The 19,895-nt window shown below is 38.0% G+C and overlaps 1 protein-coding gene across 3 annotated transcripts in view; it reads right to left on the reverse strand.

Moving 5' to 3' along the window:
• camk1b (calcium/calmodulin-dependent protein kinase Ib) overlaps window positions 1–19,895 on the reverse strand; it is a 79,718-nt gene that overhangs the window by 51,752 nt on the left and 8,071 nt on the right. For all 3 annotated transcript variants that reach the window (XM_017712175.2, XM_017712158.2, XM_017712166.2), the window contains exon 2: window positions 16,871–16,981. In XM_017712175.2, the coding sequence (XP_017567664.1) occupies window positions 16,871–16,956 (86 nt within the window). In that variant the 5' untranslated portion in view covers window positions 16,957–16,981. The remainder of the gene's footprint in view (window positions 1–16,870; window positions 16,982–19,895) is intronic.

The raw sequence follows: 19,895 nt of genomic DNA on the forward strand, positions 1-19,895 counted from the left end.
TAAGTACAAGTTATTAATTTTTCAGGAGATAATTCTGAGAGATAATATATAAGAATCTACTTGCATAAGGAAGAAGAATGCTACAAACACAAGTACAGTAAAGTGTGAAAATTTTAAAATTTCTTCACTTGGTTTTGGAAATTAAGTAGTTCTTTGTGTCTGATTAGCAAAATCAAGTACTGAATGATAACTAAGTAAACAAGTAATACTGGGCAGCCATGACAAGAGATTTGTAAATAGTTAAACAGAAACAATGACATCCACAAAACTACTACTTAAATGATTTAACATCATTTGTATTTGTTCTAAGTGCTTTTCTGAGAAAATAAATGCTTTATGCCCAGATAAATTTCATCATGTGCCTAAAAGTCTTTTTTTTTTTAACCTTGTTCTTAATGGACATTTTAACAGGAAATTAAATATATGAGGGGTGTCTCTGACTTTTGTACAGTACTGTACATCCACCTCTGCATTTAAATTGAAAACTATTTTACATACACAATGCATTAAATGGCATATAATAACAGTAAAACCTTAAAACTCAATACGCACAGACACTTTATCAACAGTTACCATTAACAACCATCGGATTTAAAGAAATACTGTTTTCAACCCGTCACATCTGTAACATACTGGTAATTACCACAGACAATGATTTTGATGCAGTTCTCAGTACTTGGAAAAGAACTGAAAACTTGCTGGCGCGAAAAGGGAGTGTGAGGAACAGCCTAACTCAGGGCACAAAGTTGAAACCGACTTTATATGTCATACAATGTCAAGCAGTGTGTGTTTCTGGCCACATTACCATATTACCTAGCCACATTCTCCCACCATAATTCACAATGATTTGTCAGCATTTTAAAGAGATCTGGGCCACAGAAGTGATTTTTTTTCCCCCTAACACAAGTTGTTTTGGTTACTGAGCTGTTTGTGGAAACCACAAAATCCAAACTTGGGTTACCATCTTGTTGCTGACAACACAGCACCATTTTGAAGCATCAGACAAGTTTGCAGCAAGTGCTAGCTGGGCTTAAGAATAGCCTCTGTACTGTGGAGTTGGTTGTAACACAGCGTTACAACTACGCCACCTTTAGTAAACAAAGAAAAAAGTAAACTTAGAAAACATCTGAAAACAGGGATTTTCTTCTGCTTTATTATCTTTCAGAGTGTTGGCATTTTGGTACATAAATAAAACTGACATTAACAGTAGGTAAAGCTGTAGTTATTTGGAAATAATGTTTCATATTTTCATATGTTCATATGTTTCAATGTTTCATATGTGTTTATTTGCTTGTGTGTGTGTGTGTGTGTGTGTGTGTGTGTGTGTGTGTGTGTGTGTGTGTGTGTGTGTGTGAGAACTGAGCTGTCTGTCTGTGTTGTAGATAGATTATATATAATGCAGTACGGTTGGAAACTATATTAGTTTCTTATAACACAATTATACTGAATTAATTTTAGTTGCACTAATTCATCAAACCTTTCTAGCAAGTGTTACAACTAACCCCCTGCCTGTTAGAGTTAATCTACCCATGAGGTAAACTATAACATTTCACTTCACATCATTTTTGGAACTGTACAAGAACCGCAAGCGCTACAAACTACGTTTCTCTTTTCTTTTGTAGCAGTGATGCACATGTTGCTTGTATTAAAACATTATTCCAACTTAAACATTTTTAAAAATATTTCTCAAAAACAAAATGTGTTAGGTTGTGCCCCGTTCTCCCCTAATATTTGTGCAAGGGAAGCTCATGGGCAGATGATGTGTCAACATTTTTACCTGTGGCAATTAAGGTGGCTTACTGCTCACTCTGCAGAATCTGCTAAACTTTGCAGAATCGTAAAGCCTACACCTTGTGGTCATACAGTATTTGTTCAAACATGGTGTTTTTTCCAAGATAACAGGGGAATGCTCAACATCCTGAAGCAGAGTCACTCTTCTTACATAAAATATACCACTTTTATGTTTATACCACTATGTTTTAGAAACCACCTAGCAAACACCAAGCAACAGCTAAACAATAAACTGGAACACAGCAACCTCGTAGCAAAAACAATTCCAATTACCTGGAATAATTATATAACCCAATTAAGTTATGAAAAACATTGAGCACTGATCTACAACTGCTTTACTTTTCCATTTCCAGTTAACTACATTTACTGCATAAACATACATACATATGGCTACCGTTGGAAACAAAATCTCCAAAACGGTAACTTTTGCAGAACGGAAAAACATACTTTACTTTTAATGCAATTCAATGTAACCAGACACCCCCCCAACCCCCCTCAAACCTAGTAATTTTGACCCGTTTATTTTGCTCCATTCACACAATGTAAAAGGCAACAGACATTGTCAAATTATGTCAAACTGAAAAATGATGATAGCAGGTTTTGTCCTGACAGCAGCTACATATACTACATATACTACCCATTAGATTGAAAAGTGATAGTGTATTTCTCTAAAGTCCCATGTTTGTTTAATAAGTAGTACAAATGATGAATCCTCATTTATTTTTTACTTTGGGTTTAATCAATACTTCATGAGCCATGACTGTACCTGTTAACAATGTGAATTAAAGTAGACTTCATTCATGCTGCCCAGTCCACACAGCTTAGTTCAGTGAAACAGGACCTTCTAAACTGCTGTGGTAACTCAATATTGCTGTCTGCTTCCCTTTTAACACAACACAGTGACCAGCAAAGCCATGTAGTGGACTCTCAGAGCCAAGCAGGCCGCTACCGTTTTACTACTACCTCTGTGGGCTACCTGGTTATGCACTTGTATATAAATCACTCCTTACTGACTGCTGAGAAAGGACATTTGAATGGTCATTTCTGCCCTAATATACAACAAACGCACCTGTATAAATTACAATGCTACACCAAATAGATACATATTAACTAAATGCTATAGTTACACTCACACATTCACAGACCTAGCAGAACCTTAAAGTTCTTAAAGGAGAAAAATCAAGCTACACTGTTGCTGAAAATCTGAAAATCCACAGGTGTTTCTGTCCAACCCAAAGTGAGAAGACAACTCAACACTATAAATCTGAAAGGATGTGTAGTTTTCTCAAATTACATCAAACATCAAATTACATTCTTCTTTTGCAGCCAGGACTATATTGTGCTCAGTCTTCCAATCATTCACATGTTGAAACTCAGAATATGACACATTTTTGTTCTTTATTTTTATGCCTAAACATTTTTTTTAATGTTTATATACATTTGTGCAGCATTTAATGCTGCATGTCTGGCAATATCTAACTAGCCATTTGTGTGACAGTCAGTCACAATATAAAAATAAACATATTGCAAATCCTTTAGTAGAAGTATGAGCTGCTGACCATTTGCCCAAGCCACACAACCCACAGAATTGCACCTCCATCTACTGAGCCCTGCAAGATAGGTGCATAAGATCACTTCCTTTCAGAACAAAATAAGAGGTATGACTACAAATAGACACATAGAAAGCCCCCAAACCAAACATGAAGGCTGGACTTCTGTTACACAGGCCACAAATCCTCATTTCTTTCAAGCTCAAAAGACTAGGGACACTTTGTGAAATGTAAGATTTCCACTATTAGTTTTCAAACTTGTGCAGGTTTTCGATCGGAAATATCAAAGATGAAAACATCTAGAGGCCTCCACTCTGGAGCTAGACTGGCAGGCTAAATATTGACTTTTTCTCCCTCTTGCAATACCAGATCAGCAGCACAGTTACTTTAGCAGTAAAAGAGGTGAACTACAACAACACTGGAGCTAATTTGTTTCCTCTTTGGATCAGGATTTCACCCCTCAGTGTGCCCAGCAGATATCATTTAGAATTTGCCAGCACTACCAAGCATAGTCATGACTTCTCTTTCTAGTGATGACGTAGACTTTAGTACTTACTTCGCTACTTAGATATTGAAGATAAAAGTATGGCATTATGCTAAACTTGCTTGAGAGGACATCAAAATACAACACAATGAGTGTTGTCCTCTTCATAGCTAAAACCACAGTTTCACCCTGGCTATCATGTAATGTATCCCAGAAAGGGATTGCTTGCTTTAGGTGTAACGATTCGTCAGGAACCAGACACTCGCTGATTCAAAAGGTCAAAAGGCATTTTAATAGGGATGGGAAAAGGGGCGTGGGTCAAATCCCAAAGACAAACCAAAAACAAATCGGTGATCATATCACCGAGCAGACAAAGCCAAAAAAGGGGTAAGGCAAAAACGAAGTCCAAAAACAGGCAAAGATCCAAAACCACTGATCAGTAAACACAGGCAACAGTACAAAAGGGCAAAGGCAAAAGGCAAAGTCAAAATCGAAACAATGGTCAAAAACGAACGCTCAGTATGTTCTTGAAGAAGCAATACCTCATAAAGAGCTAAACTAAAGCCCGGGCTTAAAAACTATTCTATCCAAGTCATATGACTAAAAACACAGGTGCAAACAGCAAAAGAGAGCGCGATCTCCTCAGAGGTCATGTGATTCCCCACAGTATTGTGGGTAATGAAGTCCGTTGAGTTATCTGAGTCTGAGGGTTGCATCGTTGCATCGTCACATGATCTTCCTAAGGGCTCAGAGAAATGAAGTCTTGTGATACAGACCGTTGTGTGACATTGGGAACCTAGCTAAAAACCTTGATTTATTCTAATTTATTAATTTATTCTTAGTATATTATGATACATCACACTTATACAGAGAGACATTTCCACTGATCATGCTCTCATGCTATCAAAGTACTCTCCAAATACATCTTGTATAGCAGTGCCTCTTGGCCAGAATCAGCACCTATCTCCCATGTCTCTTTCGTCTGAGGAACTGCAATGTTATAAGCCTATATAACACTTCAGTGATCACAGCAGTGATGCTGCTCATGAATAGTCAAAAGTGTCTTTCCTGTCATGATTTTCTTTATAATGAGACTTTTGCGCTGAAAAATTTGAATCTACAGCAACATTTACGATGAAAAAGTTTGAGGCTTGAGTTTGATGCAACCGACTAGTATTACTAGTATGAAAATGGTTCATTCAAAGCATTACAATACCCAACTGTCTGAGTAATACAGATTTATATGCTTGAATCATTTTGTAAAGTTGGCCATTCGAACAGTACAACTGATCTATATTGTCTTTACATATGCATGTACTAATTCCACATTTGCAAAGTGCCTCCAGTGTTAATTCTTGTTTTAACATGTTTCCTGTCATATTTTTGGCAGCAGTGTTTTTTCCCCATTCACAGTAGTAAAACGTGCTGGCACAAGTCACTTACCCGATTCTGGAGTCATGTGGTATAAGAGAGGGTCTTACAAAATGACTGACAGGAGGTTAGTGTGAACATAGAAAAGCCCTCCCCTTTGCCTTGTTCTTTTTCAAACTGGGTTTCTACAGCACAAAAACTGGTGCTGATGCCATTGCTAAAACAATATTTTTCCTCATGTTCTTCATAGTTTCAAGGTTCCACTTCAGGTCGGTCCAATCTTCTCTGCAAAGCTATGGCTATGGCTACAAGTTTTCATTCCAAACAAGGTGGAGCACACCTGATTCCACTTGTTTAGTCAATTGTTCCGCCTTCAAAAAACTAATTATGTGCAGTCCTGCTACATTGGAATGAAAACCTGCAGCCGCACCGGCCCTTTGCGGAGAAGATTGGACACCGCTGTTCTGCATATTTTCAATGTTCTAGTAATAAAAGAAAGAAATAAACAATTGTAAACTGTATTGCAAACGTTGTATTAGATTGGTTACTCCTCCATATGTCTGAAATGGTTCCGTTCCCCCCCTATCCACCCCCCCCCCTTCTTTTTGGTGGTGCGTTGGAAAGCAGTCACAAAAAAAGTACAAATGGACACGTGCAGTCACTGAAACTAAAGGCAACATCACCAGGACAGCATTCAATGACGGCAGTGCAGGAGCGGATCTATACTTCGTATTGATTTCAAAATGATTGCAGTGCTCTCATACACCCTCCTGTCCCCACAACGCATGATGGGATCACAATGTCACTGTATAACACTGAGCTGGTTCAGACCAGTGTGGCCCACTGAACAAAAGCAACTTGCTGGATGAACCAGCAAAATCAATACCACAGATTATAAAGCGTGTCAGACCTATCAAACCAATTCCCTGACTGTGAACAAGTGTAGAACGACAGCCATACAAGGCTTCCTCTTAATTTCAAATACGTGAAAGAAATAATTTGATGAAAGATTTACACATTTTGCCTTGTGCTCCAAATGTGGTCAATCAGCCAAGACATGCTTGGTGTCTGAAGTTTGCTTCTTTAGTTTTGCAGTGAAGCTATGGCTAGGCTAATGTAGCTAACAAGTCATATAGAAGATTCCACTATATCATAATTCGCATTGTGAAAACAGAAATATGGACAAAATGGACAAAAGTACAAACAAACTCCTGAGTAATGAAAATGTGCTCAGAAACCAATGGCCTGCAGCAGAACTATTTGCAAGAATCCACATCTATTATAAACAGAAGCCATTCTAGAAATTCACCATAATTTATGTCTGAGGTTCCATAATGGCATGCAGTGCTTGGACCCTTAAGATTGCCGCTATATTGTCTATAAATTGTAATATAGTTACCGAGCTTAACATGCTCTACATTAATTTCAGTTAAATAAATGATAGTCGATTGTCCCGGTTGCTAACAATGATAAGTTATACATATTAACCTTTTTTACCCTGTAGTCAAAAGCTTTTGAAGAACAGGGATGTGCATGAGTACTTGAGTGCTTGGTTAACTGTTTGAGGTGTCAGTATTTAAATATGGAAATGACTATTCAAGTACGGGATCTGTCTCAACACAGGAAGACTAAGCAAATACACAGACAAACAATTCAGGTGAACTGCAATTTTATGTTCAAACAGAACTGTAAAATGTGGAGTGTTTGTTACATTTGTTGCATTTGTGAATAAGTATGTATATTATATTATATTATAATTTGCTAGTCCAAAACACAAGTGGCTCAATGTGAGTGTATTACCATGGTCGCATTGCTAAATACATGACTGAGAAACGCAGCAATATCACAGCTTTACTGCTAACACGTAAATAAGTTAGCTAGGTCCAGAAACAGCGTAAATATATTTCTCTCACAACTCATCAGGCACAAAAATGTACCAATTTTATTTGATTATTCCTGAATAAAAAAAATCATTTTTTGATTGTTTACTTTGTATACAAATGCATACAAATATATCGCCGCTGTCCAATGAAAAACAAGCATCTCCAAAATCGTAACTTTACAGGAGAGGGCAAAAATGTTCTTTACTTTCAATGTAAGTTAATGGAAAAAGTTTTTATTCTAAGCAATTTTGGAGCGTTTCTATTGGTCCAATCATCATGAGGTTTTCACACAATGTAAAGGATGGCTGCTGAGCTCAAATGATGCAGAAAAGTAAAAAAATGGAAATGCATGTTTTTCCTTGGACAGTGACGATATGCTGCTCATTCTTTGTGCAACACCAGTGCTGTCTCCTAAAAAGGTAAGCCTATGGCCCTGCACTCATTTCAGCCAAACTCCCCTTTCTTTTTTCTTCCCAAAGGTTAACAGATTATCCATTCATTACAAAAACTAACTGCGCCGCTCCTGAAATGTAGCTTGCTTTTCACATTTCGGTAACATTACTTTCTCTGGAACAGGTCCATAAAACACTTAAAATGCATGGTTTTTCAAGGGTTCCTTGGTAAAGGCAGTGGGTTTATTTAGAACCATGAGTTCTGTATAGAACCATATCAGGCTTATGTGGTGCTTTGCAGGGTAAAATGGTTCTGCAGATTGATGGACAATATGTTGTGCATGGTTCAGTATAGAAGATCTTTCAAAATGGCTCTAGACAGCACCAACAAGGGCTCTGCAACTGTTACAATGCCAAGCTTATAACAATAGTAGCAAACGTTTTTGGAGACTTGCCTTTTCAAAGCGTCTTGCTGCTGTACTAAAATACACTAATTTCTAATGAATGTTATGATCAGCTGGAATGAACATATCAAATCTGTCTTCCCGAGATCCACTTTACATCCTACTGTTTGGCAAGTTATTCCTGGCATACAGCCAAGTCATTCCAAGTCATGGAAAGAATGATTCATCACCAATCAATCCTTTTGAAGTATATATAGTATATATAACACCTACTATCTCATTATGAAGTATACTATGGGTTAGTGTTTATTACAGAATCCCTCTTAAGACTGGTTTCCAGGCCTTTTCGTCAGCAACCGTGTACAAAACAGATGTAGCAGATAAAGAGGTAGTCACAAACAGAGAAAATAGGAAAATAAAAATCAAGGCAGAGTAACAGAAGTGGAGAAAGACCCAGAAATAAACAGGGAGTATTAAAGGGGGTGAGATAAAATGTTCCAGAAAAAAAATCAAGAAAGTAAAAGAAAGAGTAAAAGAAAGAGCAATATAGAGGGATGGAGAGAGAGAGAGAGAGAGAGAGAGAGAGAGAGAGAGAGAGAGAGAGAGAGAGAGAGAGAGATAGAAGCAGAGAGGTTATAACAAGAAAGAGACAGTATAAAATAGAGAGTAAGATGAGGAGAGAGACACACACACACACACACACACACACACACACACCCCAAATAAATAAATAAATAAACAAACCAAACACTGCAGTCCCTAAAACACCAAAGCACATTTGGGACATTGAGAAATATTTAGATTGACACAAACATTACTACACTCTTCTCTGAGCTAACCCTTCCGAAAAGGCAAAAAAGGAAAAAAAGAAAATTATTCTCGATGACGGAAATGATGCAAGAGCAGCCACAGTAGTTTACTTAACCCAAACATTTACTCTAGGGAGTCATAACGCTTCTGATAAACTTTGTTTGCTGAATAATGGCGTGATAACTCTGCAGAGGAACACAGGCCAGGAGGACAGTTCCCAAATTTGAGTTTATTAACATTTGCTGGGCGAGTCAGAGTTTGTCTCAAAGTGTGTGTAGGAGGACAGAGTGCATAGGAGCCACCCGAAAACTAAATACGCACTCCTTTTATGTTTGCACCAGGATACGAGCCAGAAGAACACAATGTATACAGTGCAGATTGTAATGAGAAAAAGAGAGATGCAGGGACAAAATATATGAGGCCAAGTACTTAAATTTTTTTCCTTGTATTGCATTTCCCCCCCAAAGTACACTAATTATATCTGTATTGGCGTTATGTACCAAAAACAAACATTTTATTTTCGCATGGCCATTTTGCAACGCCTCTTTATTCCAAGCTGGTTTTTGTCACTGTGCCTTCCAGACTGATGCATAAACAACATCTGTTCTGACTGGCTAGTAGGGCTGTACGATATGGATATAAAATGTGATGTTATTATCAGAATGCCGCAACTACAGACATTTTTTACAGCCTTTTTTTCTGGAATGAGTAAACAAAAATCCAACTAACCTCTCTTTTAATAGCTAAACACAAAAGTACAAATGCACCATTCACTACTGTGCAAAAAATAAATAAATAAATAAATACTAACAACTACTAACATCAGAACTGCAAGCATTTTTTTTTCACTGAAAGGCTGAGTGAGTAGTGAGCAGGACCTCAACAGCTTTTTCTATGAATACTACAAAAATGAAATATTTATTTTAATATAGGCACACAAGAAAAAATGTTTTTGTTGAATTTTATTTTTGTTTAATTATTAAACGTGTTTGTTGTGACCACAAAAATGACTGCTTTGCACATGTTAAACACAATACTGGGTGTAAGAATAAACCTGACATTTAATGTGTTTTTACAGGCTTGTAGCTTAGCATGGTGGCGTTTTGAACTGGCTGTATAGATTAATGGTTAAGTGACTCAGCCTCGCGTGGAAGAGCATGATTAAAGCCCAGCTCAGAGAAGCACTCAACAGACTTCGGTTTGTGATGGCAATGTAACAACGTCTCTGTGGAGCTGCGTGTATGAGGTAATTTGATCTATTCCATCATCGCCATTTTATTGATGTGTTTACAGTGGAACTTATATCAGGAAGACGATAAAAAAAATCATGATTTAATACACAGCTCTGCTGGCTAACCCGTCAAAATATGTATAATTGGCCACAGCTAGGTTAATACTCAAAACATCTACTCTTGTGACGTGGAAACTGAGGTAAACGTGAGGTAAACTGTATAGGCCAACATTCTTTCCTCTTTCTCATTTCATTTTATTTTTGAATTGTCATTAAATCTTAACTAGTAGTAAATAATATAAAAGTATATACAGAAAAATGGGGTGGATGGACCACTGGGACGGAGAGGAATGGGGTGGGTAAGGGGATTGTTTTTTTGATTTCCTGCAGTTCTGTAATTCTGTGATAAAACGCTGCTTGGTGCCATGTATTGGGCCTTAAAAGCAATACCGGCTCAAATGAACATGAATGAATGGGCTAAACTAATGGACACTGAATGGGCGACCATATGTAAATATATTCATGCTTGTGTCATCAGCAGCTAATTTTCCATATTGGGACTGGAGATGAATGGTTGGTTTCAAAACTTTACCAGTGTTTATATAGTACATCATACTCTCCAAAAAAGCAAGGAAAATGTCCATTATAAAGGCCTTAAATACATCATACAGCATGACCATGCTCTAGAAGACACTTAAACCAAGATTTTGCTTTTTTATCACACAGTTCAAGCTGTACTTCTTTCATTTTAAGAGAAATGCATAAGATCACACTGAGCAGCCCCCTTTCTCTGAAGCAAAACGCTCTTCTGGAGAAGTGAAACGTACTGTTTCAAGCCAGTCATAACATGTCACCAAAAAGCAAATCCTGCTCTCTCTGTAACGAAAGCAGTTGTGGGATGAGTAAGAGGCTCCATTTGAAATTTAATGAATGTGATGAATGTGTAGAGGGATTGTGCTCATCAATATGAATTAGAAAACAGAGAGAAGCTGGAACTTCAGCGCACTGTTAAGGACCATTGAGTTATCTATTGTTTTGGACTGTGGTGAAGAGGAGAGAGGAGGAGAGGAGAGGGGAGTGGAGGAATGGAAATGGGAGGAGAAGAGGAGAGAGTTTTGCTTAAAGACAAAAGAAAATGCACTCAAAGGCTTCCCCTTAATCCCAATGTAGTTGATCAGCCAAGACATGTTTGGTATCTAAAGTCTGCCTCTTTAGTTTAGTCTCAGAGATACGGGGCTAATGTAACTAACAGATAATACAAGCAAGTAGCCAACCATAAGCCTGGAAATTCAAAATGCAGGCTTCAAGATGGCTGTTACTACTGTTTTAGCTAGGAGAAATACTTCTGACCATTTTTACAGGTAACAGTGTGACGTAGGGTCAGAAACCACATCAGCAAGCCTGTTTGAAGATGACTTTTGAGGCAACTGCATGATGATTTAAAGCATATAGTTTGTCCAATGCTAACTGGTGGCTAGAAGCTTCCATGAGCCTGTGTGTTAACTATATTAGCCTTGTAGACATGTAGCCTTTTTGAGATCCCTCCTGAAAAAAATACAGCAGAAGCCAGCATGAATTCTGTGCTGGTCCAAACTGATGTATGCTGGTCTATGCTGATCTAGCTGGTCACCCAGCATGGCTATGCTGGTTGACCTGCATGCCAGCTTCAAAAACACAATATAAGGTGGTTTTGCTGGTGACCAGCTACACAGGTCTATGCTGGATGTTCTAGCAACTATTTGTGTTCTTAACAACTCTGCTACATCTGTGGCAAGTGTGTCATATGTTTCTGTCACTTGTTAGCAGCATTAAGCCTCATAGCTCCAGAATCAAACAAAAGAAGCAAACGTTGGACATCAAACATGTCTTTGCTTGCTGACTACATCCAAGAAAATGGGGAACCATTGACTCTTGTGCTTTTTCACCATGATTGGCTCAAGGTACATTTTAACAGACACATGAATAATGCAAAAAAAAGTCTGAGTTTAGTTTCAGTTGCATTAGTTGCTTTAATTACAAGACTGCAGATAACTCCATCAGCATCCCAGCGTGCTAGCATGTAAGAGTTACCAACTGTCTGTAACTATAAAAACTTGAATTTGTCTGACAATTTGTATAATTATTCATTTTCACTGTGTCCTGATGTGTAGCAGCTCAAAAAAGCGGATAAACTATATTTATGATTGTTTCATTTCCATAATTCAATAGTCAACCGTCGGAATCGACTCCAGGAAACAGAGTCACACATCAGTAGAGACAATTCATCACTTTACATCTGTGGTAGGGTAAGCTAAGATGAAGTTCTAGAATTTCCTGTAGAAGTGCATTCTAGAGCTGCATCTAAACCAAAGGTGGATGATATGATAAAAATAAACGAGACGTCAAAACATTTTCACAAAACTCAATATGCATCCAATATGTAGTTTTTCTGAAGTTTGATCAATTGGAACAGACAAAGACAACCAGCAGTACCAGATTAGACAAGATACCATCAAAAACTATAAATAAAATCATTTTTATTCAACATTTCACACACTACACTGCACTATATTCAGTTAACCAGGCCTAATTATGTTTCTTTGCAAGATATTATGCAGAAGTTCTGTGTTATTTAAGTCAGGACATGCTCAGAGAAGCATATTGTGACATAACGTGATATAATTAAAAAAAAAAAAAAAAATCAATTAACAGTCATGCTGTCAACCCCTAATCTAAAGGTTCACCAGTTCTAGGACTCATTCACTGCTTTCAAGCTTTCACTGAACTGCACTCCTCTTTAACCATTATCTCATGCAAATATCCATAAAGCCTTTAGGACTCATTGTTATAAAGAAGGAACTGGAGGAGGAACTTGGATTGTGTCGGTTCCTATGAATGTGACCTGTACGTGTCCACTTAAATAAATAAATAAGCAAGTCAAAGATGGGGTTCCCTGCGAACTGCCTTCATCTGAGTGCACAAAATCTTGATTAAGAAAAAAGGATTAAACTGAGCCTCTCAAATGCTCACACATTCGCTCACCAGATTATTAATAGAAAATAAAAAACTTTGTTTCCATAGCAACTGTTATAGTCCATATGGAAAGTGTCTGCTCCTGTTGCCAAGACAACCAACCCACGGTGAACTCATAGCTAAGCGATGCAGCGAGCCCGTGATCCTTCCCTAGCCGAGCCTGGACAAGAGGCCCAACAAAAAAACTGACCAGAGAGGTTTTCAACAGGGGGAAGAACATCGTTCTGGAGGAACTGACTGATGGTTTGCAGGGCTGTGGTCTAATTTTAGTTTCCATGTTGCCACACTGCCATTGAGAGAACTGTAAAAATGGACCAGGTTTCAGGAACGGAAATTGCCTCTTTGACAAAAATTACACTCATTTTTCACAGTCTTAAAAATAAAGGTGCCAAATTGGGTTCTTTGGTGTGATTCCATAGAATAGAGGAGGGAACTGAGGGCTAGAAACCAAAACAAAACTAAACCGGGCGATATGAAATAAGTTGAAATAAGTTGAGGTACACAAGTGGGTTGGACGCAGTGGGGTTCAACAAACCATGGGGGAAACTGGCCCTCCAAGACCAGAATTATCCACCTTTGCCATAGAAGAACCACTTTTGGTTCCCTAAAGAACTTTTCAGTGGAAGGTTCTTTAAGGCTGTGTTCACATTTGGTAGTTTTATTATTTGATAATAATATTAATCATTGTAGGAATATAGTGTTATAGATTTTTGGCCATTACCTGGCCATATTTTAATAATCGAATTTAGCCTTTTTTTTTAAATATATTAAATAGGTGAGAAAAAGAAACACACACACACACACACACACACACACACACACACACACACACACACGTACACAAAGCTGCCAATTTCTCTTCTCCTGCCTGCTCTCTCCCAGGACCTTCTGACTACTGCCTGATAACTCACTCTGACCTTAAGAGCCACCACTGTGGAAAGCTAGCTTGGGAAACGGGGCCTAAAAATTCTTCACATCCTACCGATGACCAGAGGTCAGTGTCACCACAGATTGGCCACATATGGCTGCCATCAAAGTGGAAGTGGTTAAGAAATCCTCTGAGAGACAGATCGAGAGAGAAAGAGAGAGAGAGAGAGAGAGAGAGGAAGAGAGAGAGAGAGAGAGAGAGAGAGAGAGAGAGAGAGAGAGAGGGGGAGAGAGAGAGTGGGAGAGAGAGAGAGAGAGAGAGAGAGAGAGAGGTAGAGAGAGCAAGAAAGTGTACATGTATTTAAAATTGACATTAAGCAAGCTTGAGTAAAAACATCATGCTATCTCTACCCAAGGGAGTTCAAATTAATGGTTTGTGTTTCACGAAAACAGGGTTTCTTCTCTCTCTCTTCCTCGGAAAAACCAGCGGAACATCATTAAACCGCACAAACACAATCCTTCTCTAAGACCTATGCAAATAGGAAGTAAACATAGGCGCTAGCCAAGCACAACAACATTTGCCACAGCATTTTAACACAATAAGGCCTAATTGTGTTGAGCTAACCAGCTACAACAATTAAAAAGGAACACTAAATCAGAAAACAGGATCAAAACAATAGCACTGTCATCTTTCCCAGCATTCATTACCCTTTTTCAGGTTAAATGGACAACAACAACAAAGCAGTGCAGGGCCGTTTTTCATGTTGTCAAGAAAGGTTTAGTCATTGTTTAAAAAAAGTTTTTCCGATGTTACCCACAGTTGTGTACATGTAGCATCCATATACGTGTAGCACTATATTTGCATATCGTCTCGGTCATTTCAAAAGCTTGTATCAGCAGTTTTTCTTTCTTAAAACACCAGCAGCCAATTAGATTAACAGAAATTCTAGCTAATCTGTAGTTAGTAGGAGTTCAAGGTTATAAACATAACAAAAGCAACAACAATAACATCCTCATAAACACACCAGCAGGGCTGAGCATCATTTAGTGAGGCACCGATGCCCTACCTACCTACCTACGGTAGCACTGACCTTATTAAACACTTCAGGTATTGGCAAGATGACAGATCCACTAATCGATCATGTTTTTTAGACACCCCAAATTCTCACTTGGTTGTTATTAAAGGAATTAAATGTTTTACATACAGCTAACAATTATGAATGATCACATTGCAGGTAAACCTGTTTGTTTAGGAGATTAAATATTGGTTTCTTTGCAGACACGAAATGTGGTATGTATGCCTCTGTAAAGCCCTGACGCGTGTTAAAATAAAGGTCTTAACAAAGCATGACTTAGTTGGTGTGAAGCACATGAGAATAAAAAACAGCCCTGTGGTTTTACTTCACACCATCTACCAACTAGGGCTTTTACATTAACAATTTAATATAGTCCAAAAAACAGATTTGTGGGTGATTTTGAGATAAGACGATATTTAAAATGTCTATGGTGATCAGTTAAGGCCTCAGCATACTTCTTGCGAAACTAAATTCTCAAGGGTTGTGCGAAGCTAAAATCTCCTTGGTGAGCTTACAAGTTTGCATGCTTTTTGCGGTTTTGTGTTGCCTGTCGCGGATACTTCTCATGACGCTATGACATTTTATAAGTTTCATGGCTGCTGGAAAACAAATTTTTCCACTGTTCTAACTACGGCAACGATTGAGTTCAGAATACTGCCACCATTTACGGTGGAACGGGAAAATTCGAACAAGAAGCTGGTGAATAGAAAGCCAACTTCAGCCCTTGTGAACCTGAACATAAGATAACCTGTATGTTTTGGCGCTTAGTACTAGTTAGTACCAGTGAATAATGGGCTTAACATCTTACACTTAGGAGATATTCACTGTTTATTTAACAAATGCGCATTTCACAGTGAAATATCAGTTTGTCTGCTAAAGCCGAAGCTCCACAAAGTTGTCCGTTTTTGTTTCATGGCACATCTCTTTCACTGACCAGAGGTTTTGTTGCGTAGCGCCTTTGTCCTCAGAGTTCTGCACAGTGTCTGCAGTTGTTCGTTTTCTCCACAGTTACATCACATTGTTCGCTGAAGCCAGGCGAACGTCGTCTCCGCAAGAAGTATGCTGAGGTGTTTAGACTGTAGCCCTAAAACAAAATCCTTCAAATACTTGTCCAGTGTGCCTAATTTTAAAAAAATTTTTTATCCAATAACCAAATTATCTTGTGGTTCTAGTGGTTGGTTAGTGTAGTGGTTCACACCTCTGCCTTCTACGCTGTAGATTGGGGTTCAATCCCCACCTATGTAAGCACCCTACACTACACCAATAAGAGTCCTTGGGCAAGACTCCTAACACCACCTTCGCCTACCTGTGTAAAATGATCAAACTGTAAGTCGCTCTGGATAAGAGCGTCTGCCAAATGCCGTAAATGTAAATCTTAAAATAGATATGCAATGTTCTGGAGTGAACTCTTCAATGGTGATGGCAGGTAAAGTTTAAACAGAAGAAAATAAGTTTTATTTGGTACTCAAGTATGAGAATCGGTATCAGGACAAAAAAAGGCTGGTGCATGCCTAATATTGTTCAGGACATACTGATATCAGTGTAGATATGGATGCTGATTACTGAATTATAATTTTTATAAAATTCTATTAAATTAATTACTTAAATAATATCATGAAAGTAATGTTTTTATAACATATCGCTAATAATAACATGCTTATGAGCTAATCAGTAGCCTACATTTGAGAAAAATGTCCACTGGCTCACTGATGCTGATAAGACTGACTGCTTATGAATAGAAATTTAGTATTCAATGACACAGTTTTGGACCACTCTGTGGGATTTAAGTAACTCGGTCTGTACCATAAAAGTATTGCTAGTTATCAGAAACAAAGCTGGAAGGTGAAACATTGTAAGCAGGATAAAGGGCCCGGGCAGAAATCATGCTGCCCTCACCCTAAGTTTGCTGTGGGAGAGAAAGACCCTCCATGGATCATTAATTCACACCACCCATAATAACAAAAACACCAGCGCTCATTACAATGATGAGAACACTTACGTTCCCAAAACATCTTTGAAGTCGTAGATCTCCTTGATGTCGGACGTCTTCTTCTTCCAAGAGTGTCCGTCTTCTCCCAAGGGCATTTTGTGACGATCGAATATGGTAAAGCTGGGAGAGAAAAAGCACAGTTCAGTCACATGGGCTCCAAAAGAATAATCACCCCCCCAACACAATGGTGGCCTCGTTTTAAATAGGTTAATGCAATATTGAAACTATTGGACATGGGGCCGTATTAAAGCTTCAGGAACTTTTGAGCAAATCTGCTGAAAAAAAAAAGGCACCAATTTTGTGTCAAGAACAACCTGACCTGACTAGGTTGTACTGCTCTGCCTCAACCTGCCAAAAGAAAATGCTCCAGGGAAATTTATATGTCAACCATAACTAATTTCAGGTCCCAAATGAATGCTGTTACACCTGTAGTGGCAATGACTAAAAGTCGGGTGTGAGTGTCTCATTCCCAAATGTTGTGAAATATGAGCTGTGCAATAGGATTTCCACAGTGTTTTTCAAAATTTACACATAAGTCATCAAAATGATTGGGAGCAGGTTTGCGTGAAAAACAACGTTCTAAAGAAACTTCTCTAGAGAAAAAGTCAGAATTCACAGTGGTGGTGATGGGAACCAGAAGTCTGAAGCATTTAAAAACTACCTCAGGGAAAGCTATTTCATGAAATATGCTGAGAGCGCTTAAAATACTGTTTCAAGGTAGTTTTGCAACAAGCTTTTGAGCTAAAATTTAAGATCTATAATGTACATTTTCACATTAAACCATTCTAAATGACCTTGTTTACGAAGATTGGATTCCACAGAAATGCAAAAATAAATAAATAAATAATACAATATAACGGTTAATGGCCTACTGAACAGAAGTGGACAGATAACAAGGGTCAGTTTCAGTTGCAAGTGGTAAAGTTGCCAAATTGCATAATTTAAGACTCATCACGGTACAGCCTGTGCTAACGTCCGTATTCATGGTGTTCATTTGCTGTATGTGCAATTTGCATAAAACCGCTGTCACAACAAAACGCTGTATCTCAAATAGTAATTTCTTATAGAAAAATATCCTTATCTTATGTTAATTCAACACGATGTTAATCTCTGGACCTTCTACGGGTCACCATTAAAACAGAGGCAGTCAGCCTTTTCAACAAGTGTCAAAAACAAAAAAAATCGGAAGTTACAAGATTTTCACATGACAGTGACTATATACAAATGCAGTACAGGGGTTGAAGTGCATGCTGGAGAGGGGTTAAGCTGATAATTCACTCAACAGTATACCATAAAGCTTTCTTTTATGGTGCCATTATAACACCTCTCAAAAGCAGACAGGAACAACTGTCTTTAATGGATCTATATTTTGAGTCATTATTTAATGATTAGCTAGGGACCTGGAGCTGGAGCTACTGTTCAGCAATTCAACTGTTAAAAAGAAAAGCAATTCGTACCTGCGTCAGTAGACAGCCACTGTTTAGGGTTATAATGCTCAGTCAATTAGTCTGAAAATCATGCGTGTGGAAATCAAAACAAAGTCATTTGAACCTAAACTCTTGTAGTTGTGGTTTACTAGCACTATACTACCTTATACGGAAACCTCCTGTAAAATGCATGTGTTGACACTGGATGTTGACATTGGAAAAAAAAAAGCAGAATGTGTTATCAGCAACAGTACATGACTGATAGCAGCATGCAGCCATGTACATGTTGCCATGGTGACAGCATTGCTAGAATAAGAGTTGTGCTGCTGCTCATGTGCTGGATGAATGTGTTTTGTCAAAAATGTGTTTTGACCTTGAAATAATGTTTCTAATGGTGTATTTCTATGGTTTAAAGTTGGTTTTCCTGTATATGACCACTTATACCTAGACTTAACTTTATTTAGCCAAAAAATTGACATTCACTAGTTTGTTGTAAGCTTTGCTTTACTGGTTTATAATACGGTCAAATATGATTATCAGTTGTCATTTGTCATTCTTAAATTGAAATAAACAGGTGAAACTCTAGAAAGTCTAAAACAACAAACACACCCACATGCAAACGTTTAAACAGCCCTGGTCAAAGTACATTTTGCTGATTTTCAAAGTGAAAATAGGTTACCACATTCCAGAAACTTAAATATGACATGTTCGCTGTCAACTTCAGTGCATAATCTCTATTTATTTGCTGAGTTTAACACATTGGAAAAAAATATAGACTGCAAAATATAAAAATGTGCCATAACCTTTGAACAGGCTGTAATTTTTGTTGTGTTTTCCCCCAATATGTTAAATACAGAAAAAAAAATAATAATAATAATTACGCATTATATGCAGAATTATGCATTATGTGCAGAAGTGCATTAATTCTCTGGATGAATGGATTAATTTAGTTTAATTTAGAAAATCAAAAGAACATGTAGTTTGACTCAAACTTTTACAACTGCATGTTACAAGGTGATTACAAAAGAACCTTCGAAATAAGGAAATAAGTTAATGCACAAAACACAAACTCTGAAAAGTACATTTAAAGTTTGTTGTCTGCTTAATAAAAGCACCACACATTATCTGTTCATTTGTGGAACCTTAATATGAGATTATTTTTATTAGTCAAGCAGGAAATCAGTCAGGCTACTCAGTATCTTCAAGGATAAAATAAATGCACGGTTCTGAACTTATGGACTGTTCCATTGTACTGTTATGATCAATGAGCTGCTGATCAATGAGCTGAATGGCCGCGCTATAAAAAGAGCTGCACTCTGGCACTGCACACGGGGTCTCCTCTCCATATCTGTGTGGTAACTCGCCTCCGCGTGCCTCGCTGTAAGAGCTTTCCCACGAGTTCATCATCCATTTGAAAATACATTAACTCCAGAGTCAGAGAGACTCTTATCAGCTCCAGATAATGTTGCAGATAGAGTTGAACCGCGGTTTGGCACAATGACTTGCATGCTTTCCATATCTTCCTGAAACACCCATTTGGAAAGTGAAAATGGGCATTATGTCAGGCAGCTTTGCATCTGATAGAGACACAGTCATTAACAGTCGTT

This window comes from Pygocentrus nattereri, chromosome 21, assembly GCF_015220715.1.
Source record: "Pygocentrus nattereri isolate fPygNat1 chromosome 21, fPygNat1.pri, whole genome shotgun sequence".
In the NCBI taxonomy this organism is placed as follows: domain Eukaryota; kingdom Metazoa; phylum Chordata; class Actinopteri; order Characiformes; family Serrasalmidae; genus Pygocentrus; species Pygocentrus nattereri.